Source organism: Netta rufina, assembly GCF_964035555.1.
Source record: "Netta rufina genome assembly, chromosome: 7".
Taxonomy (NCBI): Eukaryota; Metazoa; Chordata; class Aves; order Anseriformes; family Anatidae; genus Netta; species Netta rufina.
The window spans coordinates 9,655,858-9,670,255 of NC_140130.1; the positions used below are offsets into that span (position 1 = coordinate 9,655,858).

Genomic DNA, 14,398 nt, shown 5'->3' on the forward strand with positions numbered 1-14,398 from the left:
AGGATGTGAAATACTCTTTTCCTCATGTGAAAGATTTGTACCTTAGCGTTAGCATCTTAATCTGGATTATGTTGTGAATTACTGATATAGACTGCATAAACTTATTGTCTTCAGTTTCTTTTTCTTTTCAAGTCAGCTGGTAATAAAGATTCCTCCCAATGAATCCTTTGTATTTGTTAATACCTAACAGGAGAAAAAAAATCCAGGATTAATAGGATACATGTCATGTAAGAGAATGCAATACTATCAAGGACTTCATTATACTAGAGCTGGAGTTGACTAGAACTTGATAGTCATCTGGCCATTTAGTTATTGCAATTTTGAAACAAAAACCAAACAAATAAAACAAAAAAAAAAACGTGTTTGAATACTTCTGTGGTTTAAGATGCACATGTCTCTTTGTTAAGAGTTCTTAAAGGGCTTACTTTGGAGTGGTAGTTATTTTAAAATGATTTAAGATAAGCTGGGCTTTCTTTGCTGTTTAGACTTTCTTATCCTAAAAGACATCAAGCGTTTCTACGTAAGCCTAGTACTTTACTTACCTGAAATGTGGCATAATAAATTGTCCCGTACTGTTAGCAATTTTGTTTATATGCTGCTTCATATTGGGTTATTAAATATTTTATAAGAATAATTAAACTACTGAGCAAATGTGATTAAGTCTTTGTAAGTGGTTTTGGTAGGTCCTAAAAATCAGTTTGTTTTCAAGTGGTCTCTTTCAAACTCAAATCTGTTTATATAACTCCAGAAAATGTGTGGGAGTTACTGTAGTTCTGACACCTTCTGGCATCCTGCCATTAATTAAATTTAGCAGCTTGCTCTATTGTTGGCTGTGTGTATCTGCTCCCGTATTGCTCCCCTTTGGTGGCTTCTTGTCAGTCTCCTGCTTGCACTGGGTAGCAGCATTCAGCACGAGCAGACATAACGCTTAGATAGATGTGATGACAGTGGGTCGGCTGGGAAAGTAGTTGGTACAGACAGTTTTGTCTGTTCAGGTTGGCACGCAGACTGTTCTGCACCCAGAATGTAACGAGTTTTTCCTGTGGAGCCACTAATAGCATACACAGCCATGGTTTTTGGGTTCTGTAACTTTTTTCTCTTAAGTGGCTTAACTAGTATTTGCCACTTTTGAAGGAAGTCCTTTAGTATTCCTTTTTACTCTGAAACATTTTAAGATTTTTTTCTCATTTTTTTCTCTTACCATGCAAATTGTTCATTAGTAGCAGTTCAAGAAACTAAAGCAGATGTACAGCTCCCAGTGATCTTATGCAGAGCACTGTATTGTTATGCTAGTTTCAATGTGCCTTTCATACAGCTTTTCTGTCAATTGTCCATTGGAAATAGTAGTAGATGTTGATGTGCACGCTACATGTGTCTGAATTGTGGAAGTTCCTTCAGTTTACTGTCTATGTCAAAGAACATATCATAACCGTTGGAATGACTTGATTATGTGCATTGTCTGCAAGACCCTTGTAATTATAAATGTCAGCCATAGTTGGCATACGATGAGATGCAACAAGTCCTCAGTAATGAAGGGAACCCCTTGGGGGGGAGGTAGCCATTTTAGAATGAAGTATACAGTAGATAATGAGGTTCTGAAAGAATAGCAAGGTGAATGGAGAGGATTCAAAATTGAAGTTCTGATCTAAAGCCAACTTCAAGATTTTTGATTCTATAGCCAATAATATGATACACTTCAATATTTTGGATGCATGAATGATAATTTTTTTTTTTCCTCCAGATATCATGATGTATGAGAATCTTTGGTATGGAGAAATCATGCTGCAATCTACATTTACTAGTCAGTTACTGAATCTGGGGAACTGCTCAGCTCTCAATCCAGAAGAATGTAAGATTGTGCATAAGTTTTCCCCCAAAATCACAGTAAAATACCTATTCAAAGTAGTCCATTTTATTTGGAATGCCTCGAAAAACACAGGGTGAAATAGAAATGTGAACGACTGAGAGTTACAAAACACTGCGGTAACGTTTTACAAAAACAGCTATTAGAAAATGTGGCCACAATGCCATCAGATAGGCATGTGAAGTTTATGGCGAAGTTGAGTGGTTAACATTCAAAACTCTGAATCTCTTGATCTTAGTTTAAGAAACAGTAGTTATCACAGGACTCAACTGCAAGAGGTTTGAGATTTCATGAGGATGAAATTGTTTGGAAAAATTTTAGAGACTTAATTGAATGGATAACATTCAGGGAAAATAATTAATTGCTGGTTATTTAAACATAAAGACTTCAAAGATACATGAGCTATGGAGCAACAGAGGCTAAGGGAAAATACAGTGGAAGTATCATTGAACTTGCATTGTTCTTAGTCTTCCTGATGGCTGTTGCTGTCAGCGATTTAAGAGAGGTTCAGGGGTAAATGATCAAAAGGCTGTCCTTACCAACTACAAAACCAGGTCTCTTTCCAGGTTTTGGTGTAACTTAAAATACCATAACTGCGCGTAATGTTGGAATGTTATCAAGAGGAGGCAGATAAAGTACAGTTTAATTTTCGATCAAATATTTCAAATCTCAATAATTTCTTGCCTTAGAATTTTGTAAGTTTTGGGTTTGCTGGTTTAAATATGTACCAATTTTATACTGCTAAGTTGAAAAAAAAAAAGTAGTCCATCTAATTTTCGTTGTTTTTACACAAGTTTATCATATAGTGGATGGTGATGTTCTCCATGGCTTACTGGCATACGTAGCATCAGAATTTCCTCACTTTGGACACATTCCACGAAGGCAAGTTCAGAGACTGAATAGTGTTCAGTATGCTCAACTAGACCAGCTTCAGCCAAATACATTGGTTCACTTGATCTTAAAAATCGTCAGCATTGCCATATTAACAGGTAAGTTCATGCACTGGACTTCAACTTTCAGAACTTCAGAATGGCCTTGCAAAATGACTGTTTAAATTTTACCTATTGCTGGTTGTTTCTCATTCCATACTCCAGTCTTTGATAGGAGTCACAAATAAAACCTTTGTGAAGATCCACTTAAAGGTCATAGCAGGTGAAATGGAACTAATCAGGAAGGAAATAATGACTGAAGTCAGCTGCTGAGGGAAGTTTCTGCACACTCTGATCAATAGTGTACACATCTGTTCAAAAAGCACGCAGTCAGAGCACTGATACTCAGTGTTCTTACTTGCTGAAGGATTGTTATTTTCACTAAGGAACGTATAGTAAGAGCCCTGAGAAGAGAGAGATACTGAATGTACAGCAAAGGAACAAACTTGTTTTTAATGGCTCTTGAAACTCACAGGTGTGTTGTTGTGATAGCCTGCTGCTTGGAAAAGGTGGCTGGTTTATAAAAATGTCACGTGGGACAGTGAAGTTTCACTAATTCAAACCTTGCTTTCCAGATACCTTCCATGTAAGCCTCCTGTTATTAAAGGAATACTTGTGGTTAGACTCTAAATCATGTGGTTTTCAAAATGAAATGAGTAAATTATTATTTTAATGTACTGTTCTAGGATTTGCTCTTTTCTTCGTAGTGGAACTGTTCTCTTTCTTGATGCTTTATTCAGAACACTTTATTTCTTTCTGTTTTTTTCCTAGGTAAAATAGATTTTTAAGCATTTCTGGTGTCTTACATATCTGCATTTGTGTTATTTCTTTATTGTCTTTACTTGTATGCCTATTTATGTAAGTTTTCAGTGCTGAATTCCCAGTGTGAAATTAGTGTCTTACTGCAATACTTACATTTCCTTTGCATAAGCAGAACAGAAAGCTACCTCGTTAATATATAACTTATTCACAAAATTTGTGTTTCCTGTGTATTTCTTTGTGTATTTGCAAAGACTGCTTTCTCAAAGTGTCTTTGTCACCAATTCATGTGTTTAATGTGACGGGTTTTGTTCTTTCACACTACTTAAAATAATGAAGGTGGTTATTTTGGGATTCCTTTTACTGAAGCTGTTTTCCCCATTAAAATTTGTAATTTGTTTCCATTACTTCACAATCAGGCCTTACAGCTGCTGCTTAACATTTCCACATTCTGAAACAAACAAAACCTAACTGGCCTGGGGCCTTCTCAGTACTTTATGCGGTGTTCTGCCGTATTTTTTCTAACCCATGGGAAAGGAGTTTTCGTCTTCTCCCTGCTTAATTGTTCTGATGGTCTTCCTTTCCTTACAGTACCACTGTTTCTTAGTGCTTGACATAATGCTTTTCACTTTGGTCATGTTCCACTGGCATCTTGTATTAGTGCTTGCATCAATCAAAAATTCAAATGACTTTATCACTGTCAATGTCACCTTAACTCATTAGAAATTGAGATTTATTTGAAGATAGAAATCTCCATAATTTATTATTGTACGTAGGTCTCAGAATGATTAGGACATTTAAAGCAAGAGTTTTTATGCTAGGATTTGGTTGATGAAAAGTGTTTAGGAACTGAAACGTACAGGTATTACCTGTAGATATCTTAATCATTTCAGTTAATATATACAGTTACCTTTGTGCTGTCCATGACTGTAACTTTATGAAAACTTGTTGAGAAATATTTCTTTCAATATATTCCGTAGGAACTTTAGTTTCCCATTATGGCAATTGATTGCTGAGAGATTGAGTACATTTTTTTTCTACTTCTATCAATTAGGATGAGTAAGGGGTACTCAAAGATATTCAGATACCTGCTATTTTAAAGGGAGAGGTCTAGTTGCCAAGTAGTTAAATGGATAAGGGTAAATTAATACTCTTTATGCATTCCTTTGAATTAGATTGATCTTACTGAAGAAATCATTGTTTTCATTCTGTCCTGAAGAAATTGTAGGTGTTTTCTTGTTTGTTTAGAATTAACTCAAAATGTTACAGTAGCATGATTTTATCTTAATGTTGAGGTATGTTCTATATGCTTTCTACTATATAACAAACGTCATAAATTCAAACTTTCCAGAATCTGTGTATAGCTACAGAGGCGGCAACCAGAGAAAAGTTATTCTATCAGTAGAACAGAGCAGAGATCAACACTACAGAATGGTGCTGTGGGGAGCAGGAGCTGCCTGGTGCCCTCAACTTCAAAGGAGAAAAGGTAAAGTCTTTACCTATAAGTAGGTTTTTGTAATAGTATTTCTTTGATTCTATTAGTAGCTTTAACATACCCAACTGGTGGTATTTCCCATTCAACCTTTATATACAGCCCTAGAAAGGGCAGTATGTTTTTTTGAACTTTAACACTATTTGGAAATAGTGTCATCAGCAACAGAACTTGAATGTATTCTTTTTACAACATGGTAGAAGCATGTATATTCAAAAATTTGAACCTAGATACAAACCTAGTCATTAACTGACTAAAAGCATCTCTTGTAAGAACTACATAGCCTGTGTCTTAGCAGTGCCTACTACTGTTCTTTTAAAGTACCTGAAACTAGGTTTTTTAATTGGAAACTAGGTGTTTAAATTGATTACTCCAGAATTTGCCTTTCTGATCAGTGGGTACATTTAGGAACAACCTCAGTGAATATTGACTTGAGTTCTGACTTTAAATTTAGAAATTCTGAATTCTGCCAGTTCCGCTTCAGTTTAGTAATAATTTACACTCCTTAAAAAAAAATAATAAAAAAATTGCATAACTGCAAGATCTGCCTCTTGGACTACCTGAAGAAGACAGTCCAATTTAAGTATTAACCAATTAACTTTACTTCATAAAACCTACATGGCTTTTACTGTTGTGCATACTTCAGTGTAGGCAGGTATATGCTATTTATTAGATAAATGCTTAATTTTTCTATAAAATTTAGTATGCTAGAATATTAGTTCTTAAATATACAATTCTGAAGTATTTTATATTATGTATTGGAGCTGCAAAAAAAAATTGAGTAGATTCCACAGGTAATTTCTAAGACAGAAAAATATGTAATTACCTGATGTTTAAAGTAGAAAAGCAGAAAAGATGGTGCAGCTCTGTAGTGTAAGTGCTTATTGTGGTAAAGCTTGTGTCTTATTTTCCAGCTAGAGTTCTGTGTATCTAGCGGTTGGTATTTTAATGATTAAAAGATTATATCTGAAATTCAAGGTAAGAGTGATTTCTCAACTGTTCAAATATGCATCATAGACAAACTGTGAACATTTGATTCTCGTAAAATAGCAAAAAGATATCTCATGATACAAAACAAGCATATACAACACAGCAGCTAATAGTGTGAGTGGGTTACAGGAGGAAAGCACGTGATATTATTCTTGCTTCTAGACACAGATGAACAGCTGGGACATATGTTACTGTTTATACTAGTAGTTTAGGTAACTCAGTTTTGTAGTGGAAGGGATGGAGACTAGTAAATTTTGAATGGTGTATATATTTAAAGTACAGATTATACAGCTTTGAAGCATCTAAAAATCATTGCCGATAAAAGTTAAAATTTTCATCTATTTCTAAAAGTTGGTCCAAGCTTTCAGTATACAATCATCAGACATTCAGTAAATACGTTTTACACTCATCTGCCATGTGCTACCAAACACATCAAATACGTTTCTGTAAACCAGCATTCTTGGAGGATGAGGATAGCTGTTACTAACATGGGGTGAAATTCTGAACCCATTGAAGATTGATGGGGAAAACACAGAATAAGCTTTTTAAGATGAAGTAAATACTAAAAAGTGGCATTTCCTTTTGTTATAGGAATGCCTTCATAATTTAATGAGGGACAACTTGTAGAAAAAAGTTGTTTTGAAAGCAATAGGTAGCTTTCTTAACATTTTAGCTCTACCCCCAGAGGGGTTAAACAGTATAATAGTGTGCGTGCTCACATGATTTATGAAAAATCAACCACTGCAAGAACCTGATCTGGTCTCTTAACATACCATGCAAGCTCACTGGTTCTTCAAGGATACTTCTGTCTCACTGCAATGTCAATTCTTCTCCAAATAATCCTTTGTCATAACTGTTATTTCTGCAAATGTCTGTCTTTTTGCCCCAGAACTTCAACAGAAAAGGTTTGAAAGATTTTTAAAATTTTCTTGCTGAAACCTGAGAAGCAGCAATATGCACAATAGAGATTCTTAAAGAGAAGTACAAGAAATTACGGTGTAAAATGTTCCCATTTGAGCAAACACTGCATCAGTATCACCTACCTGACCCATTCCAAAAACATGAAAATGTTACTTATCTTTTTTATGCTTAGATTTTTTTTTTTGAGCCTTCTCTGAAACCTCAAAAATGTTTTTCTGGTATTCTTAAGGATCCATGCAATTCTAATGTAAAGTTCATAGAGAAAGGGAAAAAACATGTATTTCATGAGGCTTGACCTAAACTTGCTGGAACCAACAGTATTAGAAAGTTTTGCTGATTTGTTAGTCAATCTTGTAAATGACTTCAGTTTTCTGTAAAGTAACCAAGATATAGAAATTAAACTCTTGCTTTATTTTCTGCTCTGTAGGTCATCTATGGGACTTTAAATACCTTCTGGTCCAACGTAGTTCTGTCTCAGGTGACTTGGAGCTGCACACAACTCCATGGTCATCCTGTGAGTGTTTGTTTGATGATGACAAAAGGGCCATTGAATTTAAAGAAAAGTTTCAGAAAAGCAAAACCACTGTTATGAAAATGACAAATCTATCAGCACATTTGGATGAAAAATGCTCAGGTAAAGTTGTTATTCTTAGTACTGTGGTATCTGTATAGTGCGGTGCATAGCTAAGCAAAATAGATGCTTCTTATTTAAGTTAAATGTTTTTTTTTCGAGTTAACATAGTTCTGCTGAGAGTCCAAACTGTGAATGCAGCCTTCATTCAGGGAGCACACAACTGAGATAGGTGTGGTATGTGGTGTCATACAAAGATAGCTTTGAAACATATGGGGCAGTGCTGCCTTTTGTTGCCTATGTCAACTATTATAATAATGCAATTAACCATTGAAAGAGTTTGTGGAAAACTACTTTGGATATTGTGGAATACTCTTGAATTCCCTGAAGCTAGAGTAATACAGCTACTGCTATTAGAAACTTCTGTAAGAAGACCAAAAAAATCTGTTGGACAGTCATCCCCTCATAAATAGGCCTAGAGGATTGCTAAGGTTGGTGTTAAACTTTAATAAATCAGTAAAATTGATTTTTGCAGCGCTTAACTTCTTATTTATGAGTATAGCAGCAAACAGCTTGTTAAATCTGTTTTTTAGTGTCTATCTCTGAATCAGAGTGGAGGCAAAGCAATTAGTTTCTGTTTCTGATCTAATCATGGCTTATATTCCACTTCTATTGACACACCTCCTTTTCAGAACAAAGTTTTTAGAACAGGTAGGTTATTTTACCAGTATACTGTGTGAATGCATCTAATACATCAGATCATGGACTTGACTTGCAGGAAATCCACGTGACAAACTTCATAGTATTTTTTCATATCTATAACCTGTATCCAAAACTTGTATAATATGAAATTTACTTTGCTTGTATGCATTGAGATCTATAGGTGTTAATGAAATAATTTTCCATTTGTTTTGAATGTACTTATTTCATTCTGTGCACTTAAACTCAGTCTTCACCATTGTGTTCATGTGATATAAAAGCAACTTAAGCTTCTATTGATAATTTTTCTTAAAGATATTTTGATTACCACAGAATAATGTTTGGCCTGCCACATTACAAAAGTTGTCTTTCAAGATTAACAAAGTCATTTTGATTGTTTTCTGGTACTGCTGGATTTCAAATTTTTTTTTTGCAAAATTCTGTGATTTGATCCTTTATTCAGGCTCTTCTATATTGGGAAGGCTCTTCTATATTGGGATCTACTACAACAGTAACAAAGTACTACAGAGTTAGGTGTATTTTATAGATGTAGTGTTAAAGTACGATGAATTTTCACTGTTGAAATTCTCTCTTATATTTGAGAATGTGCTTCTAAAGAAAAAAAAATGCTTAAGGTTAAATTGATGACTTTGTTTTTGAATCAGCTGTACCTCTTACTTTGCTTTATCTACAAAACTGAATGGAAGTTTGATTGAAATTGTTGTTTCTGTAGGAGTGATTCAAGTGAAAGCCCACATCATAGAGCTGAAGTTTACTGTTTTAACTGGCCAGTACAGGCAACTCATCTTCCATGCTGACACTTCCCTGGAGTGTGTGTTGGCTTCTCTGCCTATGATTACATATTCAGGCTGTGCTAAATGTGGCTTGGAACTACAGGCAGATGAGAACATGATCTACAAGCAATGTTTTAGATGTTTGCCATACAACAAAGTAAAAACATTCTACAGGTAAATAAGATAAAGCTAGAGTATATACTATTAAAGAAATAAACTACAACTTTTCTGTTTTAAGCCTCACTTATATCAAATTGTATATTTAAGCTGTGGTTAGTACTTTATGGTGTTCTAATGAATTTTCAACAATGTGTTCATAAATTGCTGTACTGGATTTAAACAAAGAATGTCACCTAGAAGTAACGTAACTTTTTACTTTCTTTGAATACTATGTTTGGTAACAAGGTTTATCCAGTACTGTTTCAGTGAGTTAGGATGAAGTAGAATGTTCAGGACAAAAGTAAAATTCTGTGAGCCTCATATTTCAGCCTAAGTTTGAAATTGTGTGAACACAAAACTATATTTCTAAACTGGTAAATCTGTTTTAGCCTTTTGGGAATAGAACTAACAAATGTTTTCATTAAATATTCTGAGGGAGCAGGGATGCAAAATCCAGTAGATGGCACTGTGACTCAAGATGAATATGGATATTTACTAAAGAATATGAAATTCCAGCTTATTTGGATTTGGTTGATGTAGAAATACCTTGAACAATAAGTAGTTACATTTCAAAAGCTCAAAGTAAATTTAAGAATCATAGTAACTTGAAAGACTAGTAGGTACAGTGAATTCTAAGACAATCATAGAATGAATAGAATTCTAGGATATGTAAGTCTTCAATCAGTTTTCTTCCTATAAAATTATTCCTAAATTACTTCATAGTGAGTTACATTAGTGAATCATTGCATACTCAATAGTATTTTTCTTGACTTTGATTTAAATAATATAAGCCTATTTGTGTAACTTTTGATCATTCTCTGCTCTGTAAAATAGTTCTGCATCTTAAGAAAGCATTACAGCAACCGAAGTCTTCAAGAAAAGGCATAGTAGATATGAGTAAACAGAACAATTTTTTTTTTTAGTATCTAGTTAAAAATATCTATATTAGTTTGTCTTCATGATAGAACCAGTTTTGCCTGTCAACTAACAAAAGAAAACATGTAAATCACTAGAAATGGAGTAGGTCTAAAACTCATAGGATGAAATTGGTAATTAATAGAGAAAACATCTGGATGCATGGTTTTTCGCGTATATTTATTTTGCTTATACAAGACATCAGATAACTTAGCAACTTGACTGGAGCAAGACAGCTTTTTATTTATTTATAAAAGTGTTCAGAAGACATGGACTTCTATCACTTCATGTGCAGACAACTCTCTTTTTTATTCAGATCAGGACAAGTGTTACTTGTTAGGTGAATTTCTTCCAGATCTGGTATAGGTTATGTTCGCATGTTTAGGTTTTTGCCCTGAATATTATCAGAAAAAAGTATTGGAATACAAGACTGAGCGTTTCTCAAGTTGACTGATAAGGTTCGGCTTTCCATTGCTATTACAGTTCCTTTTTACATTTATCTGACCTGAGAAATTTGTTTCTTAAATGAAAGAAGATTTTTTTAATTTTAGCAATTAAAAGCTCTATCTTCAATCCACTTTAATCTCGAGAAGTGAAATTCAGGCTTTAGCAGAAACATCAAATGTTCAGCTTCATGACATCTTGACATGTTTATGCTTTCAGGAATTAAAAACATCATTTGGTGCAGTTCGCATCGTCTTTCAGGAAAAAAGCTGATGTTGCTTAAAGGATTGTTTTTTGCAGTTGTCTCGAAGTAAGGCTTGCTTAATAGCTTTAAAGTTATTTTTAACATTGTGTAGTGAAGTTCAGTATATATCAAGCTCATTACAGCTCTACAGATTTGACTGGTAAGAGCATACAGATTTTCTAGTTCCTGATATGTCCGAGGGTAGTATTACATCATATTACTTTGATTTAGAAATGTTACTTAAACCAGAAAAAATATTGCAGCTAACTTTCGTGAGTCTTGTGTTTTCTTACCTAGGCCTGCTTTGATGACAGTAGAAGATAGAGGATGTGAAATTAATATTCATGTGGTGTCTGAGTTGATGGAAAAAATCTTCCTCAATATTCCTGCCGACTGGCTGAACAGATCAGTAGGTACTGTTTCATGAATTGTGGTAGAAATACTATGGGCAGCAAAGTTTGCTAAATATTCAGCTACTAAATGGATTTCTCATAGAAAATAAAATCCCTTAGAAGTTTTTAGAAATAGTTGCCATACATTAATTAAGTAAATTACTATAATGGTGTTGTATCAGACAGGCTTCCACTGATGATACTTCAGTTTGGATTATTGAGGTGGTGTATATGATTCACAAGCATAGTTTAATGAGAAGCACTCTGCATATTGCTGTCTTAAAGTGATGAAAACTGAAATCTAATATCCTATTTGGATGTTAGATTACATTTCCAGTAATTCAGTGTAGCTTTCATGGATGTAGAACTTAAATGTTAGATGCTATTATGAGAGTATGAAGTAAATTGTTCTGTCTTTTGCAGTGCCTTCCTCAGATATAACGTACAGCACAATAGTAGCAGATCTGTGTCATTCACTGCTAGCAGATACAGAAGCATTGTACTTCTTGGAAGTTAAGAGCCATTTTGTGCTAGACGAAAACAGCTATCCTTTGCAAAAGGATTTCCATCTGCTAAATTTTCACCCTGATCTTTGAAGCATTGACCTCTGCCACAACTGAATAACACTGTAAAAACAAGATTGCAAGCAGAAGAAAGGTTAATTAGCTCAAGGAAGCAAATATTTTTTAAACTACAAGAAGGATTTTTGCATTTAACTTATTTCCCCTCAAAAAAAAAAAAAAGGACTGGTATGGAATATCTGCTAATTATGTATACTACTGCTGTAAAACTGATGAATTGTCATAAAATGTATTTTTATATATATATTTTTATTTTAATAAACTCCTGGTGGTATCTGTTTTCTACTCTCCAGAAAAGTTTTCTAGTATTAAGAGACTGAATTTTTCAGATATGGCATATTGGAGGAAGATGGTCACAATTTAGTAGCATCATTGTAGTTAAAAAGACTTTCATCCTGTCTGTTACATCTTTGCGCTTTACTATTCTATTGTGATTGCTTTCTGTCTTTTAACAGAAAGATTTCTGCTGCTCTGCGCCAGGATTATTGCTGTTTGTTTTCTCTTAAAATAGCTCTCTGAGAATCTAATCTTGCGTAGCTAGAAGTTATTGCATCAGTTTGAGTGGTCTTAAACAGTTTCAAATGTATAAATTTTATTTGCCAATGTTGTTTTGACATTTGTAGTGGGCTTCTCACCTTTTTGGTGAGGCTACTCTGCATGGTGATGCAATGCACTGTAGTCAGGCCTGATAACATCATTGTCAATTCTTAGGTCGTTTTGGGTTACATCCAAATAATGGGTTATCATTTGTGTGCAGAATTCAAAACCAAGAATTGAAATTTACTAGTCAAAATAACTAATCCTGGTGATCATATTTGTCTTCCTGTTTGCTCTGCTGTATGTTAACTAAATTGGAAAAAACATTTTTAAGAGGGGGCAAATGGAGTTTCAGCCCACCAGAGACAAGGTCTTCTGTTTGTGTTTGGGGAAGGAAAAAATACAGTTTCTTTTTTCTACCCTTGTCTCCTTTGTGTTAAATGATCAAAGGTTTTCTGCCCTTTTGGGCACAAAAATAGCCTTTTCCATAATGTCCATACACTAATGAAAGGTTTTCATGAGGTTATGAAGGGCAGTGGAAGCTTCTCTATTTTAAAGGTGTTTTTTTGTCTGTTTAAAAAGCCCATTTCTAAGTTCAAATATAAGACCAAGCTGATTTGCCTGTGTTCGCATTCTGTAACTTTTATTATTGTATCAGTGAGAATTCTGGAAGTGTCCTAAGAGACTTCCTGCCCAAGTTGTGGCACTTTAACTCTGTCCATTTCAAATGTATAGTGTCACTTTAACAAATACACATTCTGCACATTCCAGCCTTGACCAGGATCAATTTGTTTTCTCTGCTTCTCAGCTGATGCTGTGATTATTCATGCTTCTCAACTGCTTCACATGAAAAAATAGTTTTGATTTCTAAGAGAAAGTTTATCTCTAGAACAGCTTAGATCAAGCTGAGAGTAATGTTTTGTGGAGCTACATGTTGTACTATAGTCTAACTTTCTGGTTCATTTTCTATAATGTAACATGTATCTTGTGGTGTGCATGTCTAGGTCTTGTTTCTTACCTTGGCCTTTAGAAGTGAAATTTTTACATAGTCTTTTATCTATGAAGTTGTATTTACTATACTTCAGGGTTATCACCAAGATGTCTTAGTTTAGAATAGAGGATAAAGGTATTCATTTTCCCATCTTTATGATCCATCTTTATGATTTTTGTAGTATTAGCAACAAAAGCAAGGAGTCAGGCCTCCAACTAGGAATATATATTTCTTAAATATTTGTCTTTTTTTGTTGTTGTTGAACTTTGACATGTCTGCCTCCTGGTTTTGGAAATGTACATAGCTCATTATCTGGGAAGAAACCAAATACTGTGATTCTTGCTGCATTTGATGGGCCTTTACATATGGGTGATTTCCTTACTTCGGTGGTGGTTGTTTAGCCCTCTTGTTTTGTACACCGGAATGATAATACTGTGTTTTTTTTGTGGCTGCTTGGGTGGAGGCTTTCTTCTAGCTTCAGTGAAGTTGAAACTGACGTGGAAAAGGCAGGCATAAGCACTGGAAGAGATATGTAGAAAAGGTAAGTATGATCAGCTGCTGTAATGTTGCCCTTAAGCCTTCTGAAAAATAGGAAGAAAAGTCATAAATCAATTCAGATTGTTTTTAAATGTCAGAACACTCAGTCTAAACAATATTCTCTCACAAAACAATTTTCTAAAATGTATTGATTTAAAAATATGTTCACTGTGCTTCTGAGACACCAAATTAAATGTTTGCATCTTTTACCTTATGATGGATTTTATTTCTTAAACTGGATATCTTCGTGAAATATTTGCTCAATGTATTTCACACCATTGTGTTTACAGTGAGGTTGACTGCATGTAATTACTAAATGCTGTTTGCAGGAACACCACGTGGCAGAGGATAGAGAAGTACTTAAAGACAATAGAGTGGTAGAATCAGAAGCACCAGTAGATCCTTCTAACAATAAGTAGTTTCAGCTTAGTTCAGTTGGCAGTTTCCCTCTGAAGTCTAATCCCTACTGGAATTAATACTTTTGAAGTTACAACAGATTGCTTTCAGTGAAAGGATTTTTTAATTTAATGTTAAATTATTTAAATTTTAATTCCATTTGGCAGCTCTAGGCGTTTTATG

At 34.4% G+C, this 14,398-nt stretch overlaps 1 protein-coding gene across 2 annotated transcripts in view; it reads left to right on the plus strand.

The window, feature by feature from the left end:
- Window positions 1–12,701, plus strand: part of SHLD2 (shieldin complex subunit 2) — a 34,298-nt gene extending 21,597 nt beyond the window's left edge. Inside the window, exons 5-11 of one of the 2 annotated variants that reach the window (XM_084289977.1) lie at window positions 1,742–1,849; window positions 2,659–2,853; window positions 4,904–5,038; window positions 7,383–7,589; window positions 8,959–9,193; window positions 11,079–11,194; window positions 11,597–12,701. In XM_084289977.1, coding sequence (XP_084146103.1) covers window positions 1,742–1,849; window positions 2,659–2,853; window positions 4,904–5,038; window positions 7,383–7,589; window positions 8,959–9,193; window positions 11,079–11,194; window positions 11,597–11,769 — 1,169 coding nt within the window. In that variant the 3' untranslated portion in view covers window positions 11,770–12,701. The remainder of the gene's footprint in view (window positions 1–1,741; window positions 1,850–2,658; window positions 2,854–4,903; window positions 5,039–7,382; window positions 7,590–8,958; window positions 9,194–11,078; window positions 11,195–11,596) is intronic. The other variant, XM_084289978.1, reaches the window with a different exon arrangement.
- The last annotated feature ends 1,697 nt before the right edge of the window (window positions 12,702–14,398 follow it).